Source organism: Camellia sinensis, chromosome 1 (genome assembly GCF_055761805.1).
Source record: "Camellia sinensis isolate YWXY chromosome 1, ASM5576180v1, whole genome shotgun sequence".
NCBI classification, from domain to species: Eukaryota; Viridiplantae; Streptophyta; class Magnoliopsida; order Ericales; family Theaceae; genus Camellia; species Camellia sinensis.
The window spans coordinates 219,627,803-219,645,520 of NC_138961.1; the positions used below are offsets into that span (position 1 = coordinate 219,627,803).

The following is a 17,718-nucleotide window of genomic DNA, read 5'->3' on the forward strand; positions in this document are numbered from 1 at the left end:
CAGACATGCACAAGGAACCAGATTGCCAGACCTGAAAAGACCACACACTACACGAGAAAACACCACCTATGCCAGTAATCCAAGCCAACAAATAAGAAACACATTTCATTTCATGGCCACCATAACCATCACCAAATTGGGTGACAAAGCCCTGGAAATTTATAGGGTTGGAGGGAAGGAATGATAGCCTCAGAGAATAGGAAACGAGGGATATGCTTTGTTCAGTCACACTTCATTTACAAAGCATTGCTGGCCTTGGATTTGTAGTAATCAATGAAATAAATGAAAACTCACTATGGTGGCCAATGGTTAGTTAATTTTCGTCCAATATTTACAAAACCGTGTAAAAGAATCATATCATCGTCTTTATGTTACATTAAGCGGTCAAATTGTGACGATGAGATCCTTCAGCTGCACCCACCCAAAGGCACATCGGTCACGGATCCTTTGTGCTGTTGATGCTGCCAAATCAACGAGTGGCCGGATTCTTGCAAGCTCCTTTTCTACTGGTATCCTGATGTTTTGCTCCACCTGAAACTCCCAATAACATGACAAGGTCAAAGTACTATTATTTGAAAATTTCTCCGGAATGTGGGGTGACAATTTTGCAATTAAAAGCCAAGGATTTATTTTTTATTAAATATTGAGAAAGCAACAATTATTTTTCTTAGTTTCAACCCTGTGACGTAGAAGGAATTGGAAAAGGCCCTGATCTTGATTGGTTTTCTGTTCTCATTTAGTCACATCATTTTGTACAAAAATTCTGTAGGGCTATTCTATTCTTATGGTTAAGCCCAAATAGTACAGGCAGATAATAGAGCTAACTGATGAAAGATACTAACCTTGTCAATACAGCGTACGGTATCCAAGACATGGCAGAAATAAGTAAGCTGTTTGTACAGATCCGCTTCCGTGTACTAATAATGCCAGGAATATGTTTTAGAGAATTTAAGAGTAAATAAACAACAGAAGAAATTCTAGGACTATATAGTTTGAACTTAATGCAAAAGAGGTGAAAACCTTTCTTATGAGATGCCCATTACAACGAGGATAATTGGGACAAACTGTTCCTCTTTCAGAATCACCAATTACCCGCAAGTTCAGACTACGAGTTGTGTACTTGCAAGTTTCATCATCACACTGAACACAAAATTCACCAACTAGTCAAATCAAAAATTGTCGCTGGACTCGTAAATTACTACTGCAGCACGATGATCCATAACACATACCGTCATTAAACCTTTGTAGTATGCTGAAATGAACCCTTCTGCTTGCCTCTTGACCTAACAGATGTTGGCAGATAATCAACCTCAAACCCAATATATGCATTTCCGAGCAGTATAATAAGAAACCTTGTGAACTAGAGGCGATGCAAAATGACCTCTAAATAGGCCCGTGTTAAGAAATTGTTGACAGCATAACGAATCTCAATCAAGTGCATCAAGATCTTATAATTCAAAATCTTAATCTTAGTGCCCTTAAAAATTCTACATTATTGAAGCTTATAGCATAAAACAGTCTGGAATCAAATCTGATCATAATAAATAAATAAACAATTAGACTTTGTGGATGTTTGAGAAGTGTGTTTTTATGTCGGTTTTTTTAGTTGTAGGATATTATTGAATAAAAAAATTTTGGTGTTTGAGAAGATAGTCGGTTTTTTTTGTGGTTGGATTGATATTTGTGAGAGAAAAAGTGAAATGATTATGGAGTTAGATGTGATATTTTGTTTGGATTTTTTTTTTTTTTTTTTTTTTTTGTTGAAAAAAGTGTCTTTTAGTGAAAAAAACAAAAAAAAAAACCCAACACACAAACTTCCCAAACACCACCTTTGTAGGTGGACTGGATAATAATTGAACTAGATTCTCTAAGGAAACAAATCTACTTGTTCAAAATAGCATAATTCAATAGATACCTGATTGGCTATCAGTGCTGAAGACATTCTGCCCAAATCACCTTCCTCTGGGCATTTAGGACAACGCAAATTGCCCCAGAAATTTTGAGAGGATTCCCCTCCTGCATGTGAGTCTGTTTGTTTTTCGTTGATTAATGTACGTACAGAAGTAAACACGGCTGGACAGTCAAATGTACTAGAACAACTGGGACATGACAAATGCAAAGGCTCACAACCTCCATATCTGCAATTCAGTTCAACTCAAGCATCCATCATTATATTCTTAAATCAGGGGAAAAAAAACAACTATACTAATACATTTGCATAAAATTCAGTACATAATCAGAATTTAAGATTTTTTTTTTTTTTTTTTTTGGAAGTGAATTTAAGAAATTGTTGGAATGGCATTCCAAAAAAAAGAAAGAAAGAAAGAAAGAAGAGCGTGAATGGGAAAAAAAATAGTAAGACAAGTGGAGAAGATACTGGAATGAAGGGGGGGGAAGGTAAAAATGAACCTAATCAGTGCTGGATGCTTGGACCATTCAGGTAGTTACAAAAATAATTCCATGTTTATTATTCAGACAGCTTTTTTTTTTTTTAATATATATATATGGATAAGAAATCTGGGCATTGTTGCAAGGATTTGGAGATTTGCAGAAAAACGTTCATATGAAGAGCAAATACAGCACCTCATAGATAAGAAAGGATTACCTCTCATCATCATCCACCGCACACAATAGTAAGTTGGAAGAATCATTATTGACACCTTCACTTGATTTACTTTGAAACTGAGAATCAGTTGTTTGCAATGTTAATTATAGACACCATGGCAACAATTAGTGAAGTGAATATGACACAAGCATGAGAACATGTTATTTACCTTGGATGAGTCAAGCCCTAAACAGTCAGCCAAACGTGCTGGGCTCGTACCTTGAATTGACGCACACAGACGTGATACAACAGGATGAATCTGTTCATAATAAACCAATGCTTTTAATCAAGGTGAGACATGAAAGTGACACTAAGTACAAACCTAGCATTAGTCACTACAGATCAATTGTATAGAAAGCCCAACCTGCTGTGACAGGTAATAATCAATGTCAATCATCCATTTTTCATTGTCTCTTTTCAATTCATCAGGATGTCTTGCCCGCTGAGCAATCCCTACGGAAGTACCTGAACCAGCCCCCTATTGACAAAAATGAATGAAAACATGGTCATCAAACATTGTTTCAATTTTGTGAGAACCACAATATGGTAGAGGTTTAGTGACAATTATTAGGCAGAAAACAGACACAAAAAAAAAAACTTTCACAACACACCTGCTCGCAGCAAATTACATAAGGAACTGTATCACCGGCAGAGCAACCAGTGGAGTAACCACTTCCCTTCAGTCTAAGTGCAACCTGGAAAATGACCCATGCACAAGTCAATGTTAGCCAGATAAAGTGGAAGTGAAGGGGGAAAAAATAAAAGGAAGAAGGATGGTTCCAAACGAGAACAAAGTAGTTTCCAGGACTTACTTCAACATGAGGTTGGTTTTTGCCATCTGGGTAGGCTTCTGGCGGTTTAGTTAACGACTTTGTGATGACATATTTCTCTAGTGCTATTTGTCCATTCCTCATATCCTCTTGTACCTGTTTAACTTGCACAGATAGTGAGACCACTAAATTCTACAATTGATAAATGCCTAGTTTTAGAGCATGACTTTGCTAGCAAATTCAACCTGTACTACAGCAAACAAATAAGGTATTCTAGCCGACTGCAAAAGATGATTAGGTCACAAATGCTATAGATAAAGGCATTTTGAAAATCTTAAGCAGCTATCCGGAGTTAACAAACACAATCAAAGGCATTTTTGAAAATCTGAAAGCACCTATTCTGTGGCTACGAAGCTCGGATACAAATGCAGACATGGATGTGGACAAGGGACACGACAATTTCAAAAAAACGAAGACACGGACACAGCAATAAAATATGTTTTCATATATTTTTATTTGCTATCTAGATTAATATTACATCCACAAACAATCAATATTAATAAAAACTAACTATAATTCTATCTTTTTAAATTAACACTTATAGGCCATGTTTGTTTGGGCGGACTGGATTAGCATTCCCATGACTAATAGTCCTAGGACTATAAATTTGTTGGATTATGTATCCTATCTTAACTAATAGTCAAGTTTAAAATAATTAATTCCTACTTCAATTGTTTAACCAAACATCGGATTAATAATTTTATTGGACTATTAGTCCAATCCCAAGCTCATGTCTACCCAAACAAACATGACCATAGTTTATATCTATTTTTTTATGGATGATCTATTAAATACTTAAATCTAAGAAAAAAATAATAAACATTCACCATTCATCAAAAGCACTAAATAACATGGGGAGAAAGACAACTTGGCATGTCCCAAGTGTGTCCCCGAAGCGTCCCGACATAATTAAATTAATTAAATAAGGAGATACACCATGTGGTGTGTCCCAGACATATACCCGAAGTGACTGTGTGTCCCTAAGTGTCTGTGTGTCTGACACGGATACTGCACTTGTTTTGAAATGTCGGTGTGGGCTATGGCCTTGGATCACAATTGTTGGGCAGTTGATAGTCATGCAGCAAAGTAGCACCAAAAACCATAAAAAATGAGTAAGCACATTATCATGGTCTTACCTTCATGAGAGCACTGTGTATTGATTCAACAACATCCTCACATGACCTGTAAGCAGAAGAGCAATGCAAATGATGAGGCTTGGAGAAGTAACAGAGATTTTGCTTGAATTACCAGTCAACCACTCACACACACACACAGAAGAAGTAATAGATGCATATATATACCCTCCGGAGAGTATTTGACTTAGGCAGAAATCTCCCAGTTCCTTTGATAGCAAGCTCCAGTCACGACGAACCATATCAAGACCTTTCCGTTCAATAACCTGCTCCAAGAATGCAATTCACCAGCATACACTGAGAATACATATTTTGAACAAGTTCAAAAAGTCCAAGAAAAATAAATAGTTTAAAAATCTACCTCATATGGTGTTCCATCCTTAAACTGCACTTTGACAGCTGCATATTTCTTTTTCTTGAGAAGCAGCATTCTCTTGTACAAGCCATCTAGGTCAATTTCTAAACACCTATATTTTTTGTTGACCTAAAACCAAAGAGATAGGAGAGACTTCAAACATCCATTGCAAAAAGAAATTCATCATAACGTTTTTGAAAGAGTATATCCAGTTTCACAGAAAACATGTCCTATAGAGAACAAGAGGTCCAAATATTCTCTTTAGATTATCTAAACCCTCATTTCATTTTTTTTTTTTTTTTTTGTTGTGTGTGTGTGAATTATAAATGTGTTCTTTTTCCTGGAGGTCAAAAAATGCAAGTGCTGGGTTTTTTAAATCATATTTCTGGGTATGAGTTGAATTTTAAGTATGACCATGTGCCAAGGGGATAATGAAGAAATTGCAACCTTGGTGAGCAATGGATGCTATGTTCAGCGTTTAAATCACAAAATGGAAAAATCAAGTGATTCAATTTTAGTAAAGCACAAATGGAAAGATCAGGAAATTCAATTTTAGTTCAGTAAATTATTTGCTGACTACCTACCTACCTTGAATCTGTTTGTTTGATTAGAGGAAAAAAATAAAAATAAAAGAAAATAATGCAATGAATTTCAATTTACAACCAAATCTCACCTCTTGGATGACCTTCCCTGCAATCGCCTTACATTTTGCAACATCATCAAGTCCACTATAAATCATAATTGAATCTGTATCACCATAGATCACCTGCCAGGTGGAATACAATACATGATTTAGAAGCCAAAGTATTTTGATGACTGAAATCAGGAAAAGGAGACGCGAGTTGAAATAATACATTAAAAAAATATGAATCTCAGCATTTAAGAAATAACCTCTAAGTTTAAATTAGTCTGAACTAGATCAACAGTACTTTGTAGGATCTCCCTTCCCTGCACAACAATGATGTAAGTTGCTTGAAACTAAAACAAGAAAACAACATTCAGCCAAAATCTGCGGACTTAAGCAAAGTTAATTATCAGCATCAAATTAAAAGTCCTACTTGTAGTGTTATCAGCTCTGCAAGCGGTTTTGCATAGAATCTGGAATTGGAAAAACCCAGGCAACCATACATACTGCAGGTGGGGAAAAAATTAAAAAAGAGTAATCACTGACACAACAAACAAGAGCTACACTGAGTTACAATGAGAAGCAAAAGAAAATGCAAGCCAAGTGAAACAGAAACCTGTTTGCAGTGAGTTTCAGTGCTTGCTGTTGTATGTCAAGCTGCTGGACCTTAAGACCAGATGCGTTCTTTAGCCATGACTTCACCATTCTCCTTCTCTCAACCAAATTTTTCAGCAACTACAATAGAGTATGTGAATTAACAAATTAAATAAATCCACTCACCATTCTTTGACTGACTAAACCAATGAACTTCGTCAAAATAAAAAATAAAAAACAGAGCCTAGTGTGGAACAAAAAAAAGAAAGAAGCTCAAATGCAAGGAACACGATGAGCATTGCATTTTCCTGAAATAAAACAACTAAAACTCTATGGCATTCAACAGATTAATAAATAAAAATAAAATAAAATAAAAAGACACGTCTAGAACTGCTGAAAAATAATTGCAGCGGTAGTAGCTACAAATTCCATTCTCATGATGCATAGGAAGAAGACTAATGCCTTGTGTGAAGTGTATTCCACAAGCCCCCAAAATGGAGTAAAATGAATTTCTTTTCTCCAAAAACTAGGCCACCCAAACACTTCTCAAATTATTGTGCATATTTTTATATAAAGCATATATTGCATGTCTTATCCAATAGCAATTTTTTTTTTCAGTCAAGACAATCAAAGTTCAGAGAGTCTGAATTCACTGGTCTCTAAGAACAATGTCACATAAGATATGAAACGAAAATAAAGAAGAAACATAAATAATAATAATAATAATAATAATAATAATAATAATAATAATAATAATAATAATAAGTGTAAGGATAAATTTGTATATATACAAGTGACCAAAAACATAGCTCAGCAGGGGGAAACAAATTTTGGTAAACCGTATCGGACTACTCATAGCGCCCTTGCAATGGTTTAAAATGGCAGCATGTTAAGAGAATGAAGGCATTTCATATGGTAAGCAAAGCCTTTTCAAGTGCAAATGGGCAATTCTATGAATCTGGATTTTGGATAACCACAAATTGATGGCATTAAGCCCCATAGTTGTTTAATGTTTATTTGGCTAAGAATATATATATATATATATATCAAGCGAATATTAGTGATGCTCGCCAAATTCCTGCACAACACAAGATTTTATTGAAGCTATGAATCCTAACATGAACCTTTCCTTTTAAATTGAAGTTACATCCTTTACATTTCCTTGCATCTACTCAGACAGCCAATTTTTTATGTTTTCGTGATCAATAGTAAGATCCAATCTCCTCAACATGATCATCATAAAAAAATAAAATAAACATCAGCAAAATACCTCTGGTAAAACCCCAGTCTTTTTACTAGATGGTAAACGAGGAACTGATCCATCTGGAAATCTCTCAACAGTTGTAAAGCAGATATTGTATTCCTGTTTTAAAAATTAAAAATAAATAAATTAAAAAAAAAGCATGAATGCACAGAATGTTTAAAATATAAAATATTGTCAATTGATATTCAACAAAGAGATCAAAAACAAAAACAAGAATAGCTTGTTAATTTACCTGAATGATAGAAGGGTAAAGACTATTGAAGTCCAGAAGTAAAACGTACTTGTCATACAATCCTCTTTTTGGCTCCAAGACCAATCCACCTAAATAAGAGGGTCCTTTCTTAGCTTTACCATGATCATTGTGTGGTAAATCATTCTCAAAATTCGCATTGTCAACATCCAAATCATCAATTTCTTTGCCCTCAGCACTGTGATTCACTTTACGTTTTGTCACTTTTGTTTCCTTTGGATGAGAAGAAAACTTGTCTGGGACCATATATTTCTTTGCATGGAATGCATGCAGCAAAAGATATTCTACTCTCTGCGCTCTAGCACCCTGAAATCACATATTTAGACGAAACAACTTTTGTCAAGTCAAGACCATAAAAGATTTGTAAGAAAGTAGATAATTTGAAGCATGTGGTGAAAATTCACCTGGAGAGTTTTTCCCCAAAGATTACCACTGATATTGGTTAGCTGACGTGTGAGGGGAAGAACACTCAAATGAAACATAAGCTCCATTGATAACCATGCATCTGTCTCACTACATTCAATCTGAACATAGTAAATATATTATGAGAAACATATTAAGCAGATGCATCAAAGGAAGTATAAATTTCCAATTAAGTAGACAAAGTAGATGAGTTGACCATTTCTCAGAAAAAGAGCCTCAGATCACCAAACTGAGAAGATAGATGATGTTTCTATCTGCCCAATTGATCAATAAGGATTAATTGAATCGTGATATTCGGCTATAGAGAGGGCAAGGCAGACATCATTAGTAAAATCTAAACATGACATCAATTGCCCTTAAAATGTGGCAAGACGATGATGGAAAGTTATTGCAGAAATTATCAAAAAGTATTTGACCTCAGCAACCTTACTGGTTTGGCAACCATGATTTTCTTTCGACAAGGAAATATGGAACTCTCTCTCTCTCTCTCTCTCTCTCTCTCAATTTTTATCTTTTATAATTGTCTCAATTTTCACAAAAAAATACTATTGATCTAACAAACTAATATTGAAACCCACCACAACTTGTCAAACCTTGTGTTTTCATGTTGTTTGTCAAATACAATAATAAGAATTATAATGACTAATGAAAGAATAAGAGCCTACAAGTTCCATAAGGGTTTCAGAACTTTGAAACATCAAGTGAACATCGTGCGGTGCAATCTCCTTCCGATCTTTGTTCAGCCTAGTCTTTGCAAGTTGTGTCAAAGAATAACTGACCTGAAAGAGGCAGATTTCAGGCATGAGAATTCATAACATGGTATCAGATGCCTTGTGGGATAACCAACCTCCTAAATATTTACCTCTTTCAATAGATCACGAGAACACAAATATGTATCACACAAGAGCCTCCCTGCAATGCAAGACATAATCCCTGGACTTGCACCAGACCCAAAAATTGTGCTTCCTTTAGTAAGCTTAGGCATCACAGAGCGCTTCAGACGGCCTATTTTGGACCACATGTTGCTAGGGACCCTGCAAGCCTGCATATTTAAGTAAAAGATGCATGGCATGGCCATCTTAGTTGCAATGGCATCTCATTTTGATGTACACCAGATGTACACTCAACAGGAAATTGTATATGGAGAATAAAAGGATGGTCAAAACAATATTGGAACATAAAATGAGGATGTTTAAAAAATAAAAGAAAACTGTAAAGACAATTATCAGTGTATATAGAAGTCATCTGTTGAAGCCCATTTTTCTTAGTCTGGATGCAAAGCTGACTGTAAGGTGTTATAATTATCACCATAAATAATTTTTAAAAAAAATCATAAATGGATATTAGGTTGTCTACTATTACTAGTACCACAAGATAATTACAAGGAAATGAATCGATGCATTAGCACACTTATTGAAAGGAAAGCACTATACTGATATTCCCACCTGGGCTCTGTGAAGCAGTACATCAAGATCAAACCCAGAAATATTGTGCCCAACAAGGACATCACTATCTAATTTGTGTAATTCAATCATCAGACGGTTTAACAAAGCCCTTTCACTGCAAATCAAGCAAAGCAAATAGAAAAACAGCACTTAATTGACTGGAAGTGAAACAAATAACACCACCAGCCAAGGTGACAGTGACAAATTGATAAAGAGGGAAATGAAAATAAACATGATTTATAACAAAAACCTGCCTGCTTTCAATACTGATGATATTTGATCCAGCTTTTGAATTTCTATCATTAATCTCTTTGGCAAATCCCATGGGAAATATGCCCCCATCAAGCTTACGTACAACAGTAAAATGGCTAAGCATACCAGGCCTCATCCATTCTGAGGCTAATATGGGAGTGTCAATCTGAAAGATCCAATCATGTAGCTGACCTTAGTAGAATACTACAATAATATAGATTAAACCAGGACCAATGAGTTTCCAGTTGAACAATTGCATCAGAAAAAAATATAACAATGCAAAAAGTGAACATGTTCTCAATGCAGCTAGCTAGTTGACCTTTGATAGCTCCAAGGGGGAATACTTGATGGAATTCTCTATTCTAAAACTATGATAAAAGATTCAAAAAAGTGTAGCCAATCATTCATAAAAATGTCCTCCACATTCCAAGTCCTGATACTGATGTTAAACTGGAGCACACACAACAGATTTAAGTGGTTTCAGGAAACATACATTTTTGTGGCTGCATTGAAGGCAAATAGAAAATTGACCATCTTGGTTTTAGGAGTTTTGTATGATAAGAATTGCCACAGAAAAAAAAAAGTTCATAGCAAAGCACATAAAGACTACAGCAACCAAGAAAAAATTCTCAATTTCCTGGCCCAAAGCCACCACCCTGTACCCCAAAACTGCTAGAACAGATGTACAGGGGAATACAAGTAAACCTCTATACATCTATCACAAAATCACTTCATTTGTTTCTCAAGAACAAGATAACCACCTAAGTCGCCTTCATGTTGTCCACATTTTTCCAAAGTAACTTCTGACTTGTTCAAATTAAATAAATAAATAAAAAGCCAACAGCACTAATCACACATCTATGAGTGGACAAAAATTTGTCCCCAGGGCAAAGAATCAAGGCCAGATAACTAGACAGGTCATGTATTTTGATGATGCCGTAATCAACACATCGAATGAATTATCATGTATAACAAATATACCTTGGCCTTGTGACAGCAGATTATAGATGCAGATACAATTTCGTTCGCATTTTGTTTTTCATTGACAATAGTTCTCATATTTATTGCTGTGACAACCACTGGAGGAATCTCTGCTACATTCTTTGAGGTAGTTGAAACTTGTATATCCTTTGGACAATCAACAATAACCTCAAATTTGCACCAGCTTACCTGCAAAATGCATCAAAGTTGTTGCGGTAAAAGAAAACTCTAACTTTCCTTCTGTGAATGACAGAAGTGAAATGATAACACAACCACAGATTTTGAGCCTCACACGCTGAGCTGGACAGGTGGAGAATTTTGAAACTGATAGCCAGGAAGGTCCCTTTATCTTCCTCTTAACAAGAAAAAGCTCCAAAGCACTGTCAACAATGATGCTGATCAGGATTCTTTTTTCATGTAATAGGTATGTATTAAATGGAGTTTTTCTGTTGCAGAGAAACTTCACTAGAGTAACAAATTTAACAATAGCAGTGTCACCTACTCATATAAGGGATAACAAAATTAAGTTCAAGGAATGGAATAGTCAAACTTCAAGATACTTCAAATGATAATTGACTGAAGAAGTACAGGATCCTTGAGCTTATAACAAGTAGGTAATCAGAAGACTTGTTCCAGACTTGGACCTCAAACCCCAAAGCAATAAATAAATAAATTTGATCTACACACAGTTCATATCGCTTTCTCTCCTTAAAAAGGAAATAAAAAGGCTGTTTAGAAATATAAAGTGAGATCCACCAAAAAGGTTTCAACACAATCAGATTTGTGAAAGATGAAGCTGAAATTTAGAAGTGTTCATTTCAAGCCATATTATTCAAGAAAAGAAACAAAGTTTAACATAAAAGTACTGGACACAAACAAAACACAAATAATTTACTTCTATCTTTTTGATTGACCATTGGCAACTAATTCCATTGTTATAGTAGAAATGTCCAAGCACCAAAAAGTTTACTATCCAACTCATGTCACTATCATGACACTCACTATCATGACACTGAACTCGATAAATGTTGAAATCATTTCACTACTCATCTGTCTTCTCAATTCCTTACATGAGAAGGGGTTTCACACCCTAATCTGGTTAGATTAAAAAAGTATAGAATGCTAACCTATGCCTCCTATCTATGAAGCACGGATACTTCAAAAAGGGTGACGTATCCGTATCGGATACTTATCGGATACCGATACTCCTCGGATACTTGCGGATACGTATCGGACACTTCTTAAAAGTATCGGATACTTCTTAATTAATTTTTTATTAATTTTGAAGCATCGGATACTTAATTTTGAAGTATCGGATACTCGAAGTTACATATTACTTATAATATTTTGTTTAGTTCTTTGATAAAAGGAATATAGTGAGAGTTAAAGTAATAGAATTTGTCAAATTGATGTATCCTTGTTGTCTCTCTCACTTCTCTCTCGCTTTCTCACTCTCTCACGTTTCTTCTCTCTGCTCTCATTCTTTTTTTGATGTTGGCATGTAAGGATGATGTTTAATTTGCATTTGCTTTTGCTTTTAGTTTTGGATGCTTTATGAATGTTTGAAATTATAAATTATAAATTTTTTTTTACGAATGTATCCCCGCTGTACCCGTATCATACTTTTTCAAGTTTTGACATATCGCCATATCCACATCCCCATATCACCAAATCTGTATCCGTGCTTCCTAGGCTATCATTGATGACTTAAAAAAGTATATTTGCTGAAATTTTTATTTAAGAATGGTTTTTTGACTTTAGCTAAGGTCTTGTGATATTCACTAATGAAAGGGAACAAGTTGAAGCTATTGACCTTGAAGACTCTTAGTTTTATAGGAATCTTTTTTCTTTATCAAGTTGTCTTTTGCTTTAGGTTTTATTTTTATGCATACTGCATTACTAAAAATTGTTAAAATAATATTTTTTACGAACGTATCCCCGCTATACCCGTATCCTAGTTTTTCAAATTTTGTCGTATCGCCGTATCCGTATCGTATCGTATCCGTATCCCGTATCTGTATCCGTGCTTCCTAGCCTCCTATTTATGACTGCACAACCACATTTGCCCCCAAATATGCAAGAAGTAATAAAATGTGCAGGAAAACCCCATTATAAAAAAATAATTAATAAATAAACAAGAAGAAGGAAGGAAGAAAGAAAGAAAGAAAGAAAGAAAGATAAACATGAGACCATGCATGAGGAACCAGCTCTGACAGGTGACCACTGTACCTGTTATGAGTTCCAAGCAAAGCAGAGAACAGTTCCCCCTTGAGGTCTGAAGGAAGTGGAGGATCCTGAAATTACAGAAGCCATAACTAATAACTTCTACAGACCATGCCAAATATAGCTTAACAACAATCATACAAATGGAAAAGAGCATCATTAGTTCACAGGCAACATTAAAAACATTACTTCCTAGTCTCTAAAATTGATTTTGAAATTAGATAAACCATTGACATATGAACATAATAACTCAGTAGTCAATAACACCTCATTGATTTGGTTCACACAACGAGCAGTATACCTTAAACGGATAGTTGATCTTGAGTACGTAATTCTCCCCAGAAGGTATGTCAGAAAGCTCAAATGCATATTTTCTCTATGAAATGTGAAGCAACAATATGAATGGTCAGCAAAAGTAAACCAACAAATAAAAATAAAAATAATTAATGGGAGAGAGTTATAGTTAACTTTTTGACACGTGAAAATGATTAAATCTGCAAACCTTAACAGGTGCCATGCTAAAACTTGAAACATTACGATCTAATAATTGTTTTGCTATTTCAGTCTTTAATCCTGATGCGATCTCCTACCAGAGAAAGAGAAATAGCATCAACATAATGTAGAAATATTTAAAATACATATAAAAGAATGCAATCGCAATAGAATTACTTGCAGCTTAGCACGGAAAGCTGTAGGAGAAATTCGAGATTCTTCTGCGTCTTTCTCAAGCTTCATAATAATTTCATTATGAAACAAAGAAGCATTTGGGATTGCATAGACACATCTTTGCATGTTCTTTACAATCACACAGCAACTGGAATATGTACTTCCTGTTTTGACCTGAATTACAATGTTGGATGTCAACCATCAATTGTTTACATCAGATCTATAACAACAACTAACCGAAGCAACAAATCAATGACATAAACATACCATGGCACATATTTGAAGATTTACACAGTAAAATCAACTATCATCTTTATCAAGCTTCATAATCACCATTGAGAAATATACAATCATTTGAAATTGCAAAGGTGCATATTTGCATGTTTCTTCACATTAAGGCAACATAAAATGGCATTTTGTCAATTATCAACTCTTGAGTCAATTGTTGGCTGCTGAAGCACAAACCAGTTATGTAAAGCATTACACTTGAAGAGGAGGGGGGGGAGGGGGGGGAGGCTATGTGGGGAATGTAGATTTTTATCTTTAGGATGATACTAGAATTGCGTTATGAACATCACCTATTGGAAAAGAAACAATAATACGAGTAATGGGAATGTAATTGGTTTGAAGTTTATGTCTACTGTTGGTTGAATTGGTTTGCCACTGTGTAGTTAGATCCCATATCTAACAGATCCTTCTTCATCTTCAACCTCAGTTGAACAAGAAAGGCCAAAAGTCATCCAACAAGATCAATAAAGACACTACTCGAATTTTCTGACAAGCCAGCAAAATTAGGCTGAGAAAATACATATGTATGTATGTAGAGTGTATGAAATTTACGAATAAAAAGTGACCATTTTCATCACATATCACAAATAAAAACGGAAACGCCATGATGTATTAATTGAGATTTTTGCTAGAGCACACTTGGAAGAATATTTTTAAAATACCAAAGTAATGGCAGAAATTTTAAAAGACTAGCTATAAGGGTCACCTTGTTTTCTAGATGTTTACCTAACAGGTCATATAAATTCAATATGCACAATGCATATGAAAGTTTCTATATTTGTAGGGAATGCACCATGAAGCCATGCTCCTTGCGTTTTTACACAAACCTAAATAGAGATTTAAACTGCATCTGTCAAAAAATCAAAAAAAGTGAACCAATGCACCTGGCTCTCGCTAAAGCGGGGTCTAAGGCCTCGTTTGGCAACTCACTCTTTTGGCCTAAAAATTAAAAAATTACTAAAAAAACTAAAAAACCAACAAATTATATTAGAAAGTCAAATATTCTCTTTTCTCTCTATTTTTTGCCCATCTTTTCGTAAAAAACCAAAAAGTCATTCTAAACATACTAATTTTTTTTACATCATATTTTAACCAAAAAAATCAAAAAGTTACTAAAATAACATGTTTACAAACGAAAAAATCAAAAAGTTACTAAAATAACATGTTTCCAAACGAGGCCTAAGAGGGCAAGATGTACACAACCTTACTTCCTTATGAACTGTATCTTTTCAGATAAAAATATAGATAGGAGAAGAAAACAATTTTATTGTCCCATGCTGTCTTTAACTAATTGAAGTAGCTGTCTTTAACTATATTTATTTTTCTATTCTTCTACCCAGTCCCAGTCATGAGTCGTTAGAAGAAAAAAAAAAAACTAAAGGTAATGCCAGATTAACTTAATGCTGATTAAACTACAGACATATATGACATAAACAACAGATATTGCAATGTCCTTGTAACAAAATTCAATTATAATTACATATGTATGTACATAGAATGTATGAAATTTACAAATAAATGGTCATTTAAACAGGAAGATATAATGGACAGCACTAAAATTACCACCATACCTTCCCAAAAAGATAAAGGTTACCCATGTTAGCACCATAAAACTCCTCATGAGCGTCGATTATGTAGAAAGGCAGTGACCCATCTGGATCCAGAACGAAATCTGGCTTTTCTTCGCTACTCAAACCAGGATTTGCCTCCACTTCATCACTTCCAATGCTCCCATTTCCAGCATTCCTAACTGCCTGCCACCCAGCAGTCGCGCTCAATGCCGGATCCTTTTCCTCTTTGATTTTCGCATTGAGAGCAAAAGACAACTCCTTCACCACCGCCTCCCCCTTCACTTCAATACCATTTGGCATGCTCTCCTCAACCACACTCTCCTTCGTCGAAGATTCAAGCGATTCAACATTCGGATGGTGACCAATTTCAGTACTCAAATCTTGGTCATTCTCAAATTCTTTTATCGAATCACTCTCTTTGGCAACTTCAATTTTCTGTTCCTTACGCAAAAAAGGTTCACTATTTGCATTAATCTTTGCCAATTCAGACCTAACCATCGAATCAACAACTGCAACGGGTTGTTTTTCACTCTTAATCAGCGGGAAATTCCTCACAGCCGTTGATGAATTCGTGTTTGCGTGTCCCCTCCGTCGCCTCTCTCGATCAGCCTCATCAGGGGCAAATTCAGCAATAACATCATCAACGATACTATCACTTGATAAATTCTTGGCTTTATCATCCTTAGGCTTCTTAAAAACTGAAGAAGTGAACATATTAGAGAGGCGTTGCTTACCCATTAGAGCCGCCGCAGCGGAGAGAGCAGAAGGCTTCTTAGGCGGCGGCTCCTTCTTCTCTGTCTTCTTCTTCTTAGGTCTCTCTAATTCACCGTCCGATTCATCGGAGGACAAAGGGACTCCGGCCTGGGACCAATCCTCCTCCTGGCCTTCGTCTCCGTAACCGAGACCATTGTCGTCGACAATGAAGGCCCCGAAATCTTCACGGCGTTTAGCGACGATCGCATCGTATTCATCTTCTCCGACGGTGTCGTAGATCGGTTCTTCGATCCTGATCTGAAAGCCACCACTTTCACGGCGGCCACCACTGCGGAGAGCTTTTAGGCGGTCGAGGGCGTCCTTACGAGCCGCCGCTTCGGCTCCTCTGCTCCTCCGCCTTCCGGCGACTATTGGCTGCTCCTCCGCCATCTCTCTCTCTCTCTCTCTCTCTCTAAACTCTCACTCTTTCTATCACAACGAAGATCAGAGGGGATATGAGATAGGATTTAGATTTAGAAGTAGATGACGTAAATGGCGGGAAACTGTAGTTTTCGCGCCAATGGAGTGTTGAAAAAAGGCGGGCCACAGAAGCCCTATTTTGTTGTCGGTTGAAATTCTTTGAATGGGCCCAATCCATTTGTTAATATAGGTCGGCCCAAGTCATGAGTTAGAAGTATTTGGGCCCAATGACTGACGTGACATGACACTACAAAATGAAAATAAACAATTACTGAACTTGGTTGAGTTTTCAAATTTTATTTTCTATTTTATTTTAAATAAAATAACAATTATTTTGGCACAAAAAAATTTATTTTCATTAAATCTTTTCTTTTTTGGAGAAAAATTTAATTTATAAAAATTTGAAATTTTTTCTTTGGTTTTAATTATGTGAACTAGTTTTTATTTTAATGGGGAAAAAAAATAAAAAATATATACATCGAAAATTCAACCAGGTTTATTGATATTATTTTAATGGGGTAAAAAAGGAAAAATAAACCATACTGATGACGTGTCATACAAAAACCCAGTGAACCACAAATAAATTACTATATGCTTGTGGCCCAAACATTATGTAGTGTTTTGAAAAGTTGGTAAAAAATTAATTTTTTTATTTTTTTATTTGTATAAAAAAATAGAGAAGGGATGTGACTAAAAAAAATTAAAAAACCAAAAAATTAACTTTTTGCTATGTTGCCAAAACGCTCCTCTATCTAGTTTTGTCATCATAGTCCGTGTTTTTTTTTTTTTTTTTTTTTTTTTGTTAAATGCCAACCTTATTGCAAGAAATAATGGACGTTTTTGTCAAATCATTAAGTAAAAATTTAGCAATGGACCACATAAAAATTAGCAAATATTATACTCAGCCCCATTTGGCATATGAATTGGGGTTAAATTATCTAACAAAAAGACAAAATAAGTTAATTTAATCAATATGACAAAATATTAAATCTAAATCATAATCATGATATTTTTCCTCTTATAATTATCAAATCAATTTT

At 35.2% G+C, this 17,718-nt stretch overlaps 1 protein-coding gene across 1 annotated transcript; it reads right to left on the reverse strand.

Moving 5' to 3' along the window:
- Positions 1–92: 92 nt before the first annotated feature.
- ICU2 (DNA-directed DNA polymerase) lies at positions 93–16,722 on the reverse strand. Its single transcript, XM_028258840.2, has 31 exons — positions 15,506–16,722; positions 13,650–13,820; positions 13,483–13,566; positions 13,282–13,356; positions 12,987–13,051; positions 11,050–11,137; positions 10,758–10,946; positions 9,779–9,942; positions 9,525–9,639; positions 8,942–9,121; positions 8,745–8,858; positions 8,061–8,180; positions 7,639–7,962; positions 7,413–7,505; positions 6,165–6,283; positions 5,982–6,054; positions 5,815–5,871; positions 5,597–5,689; positions 4,930–5,052; positions 4,737–4,834; positions 4,572–4,617; positions 3,418–3,531; positions 3,217–3,300; positions 2,970–3,083; positions 2,775–2,864; positions 2,606–2,682; positions 1,916–2,138; positions 1,230–1,283; positions 1,021–1,140; positions 843–917; positions 93–531 (listed from the first exon to the last, which is right to left on the reverse strand). Exons 1-31 carry the CDS (start codon positions 16,646–16,648, stop codon positions 385–387), a joined length of 4,632 nt encoding a protein of 1,543 aa, XP_028114641.2. The 5' UTR covers positions 16,649–16,722; the 3' UTR covers positions 93–384.
- Between the last annotated feature and the right edge of the window lie 996 nt (positions 16,723–17,718).

What these genes read in the sequence shown, in the direction of transcription:
- ICU2 (XM_028258840.2), bottom strand. Translation starts at nt 16,648, where the DNA reads ATGGCGGAGGAGCAGCCAATAGTCGCCGGAAGGCGGAGGAGCAGAGGA. An exon ending in TTGCTTGGAACTCATAACAG is followed by an intron (nt 11,138 to 12,986) that starts GTACAGTGGTCA and finishes CATTGTTGACAG; the next exon opens with TGCTTTGGAGCTTTTTCTTG. An exon ending in AAAACCAACCTCATGTTGAA is followed by an intron (nt 3,301 to 3,417) that starts GTAAGTCCTGGA and finishes GTCATTTTCCAG; the next exon opens with GTTGCACTTAGACTGAAGGG.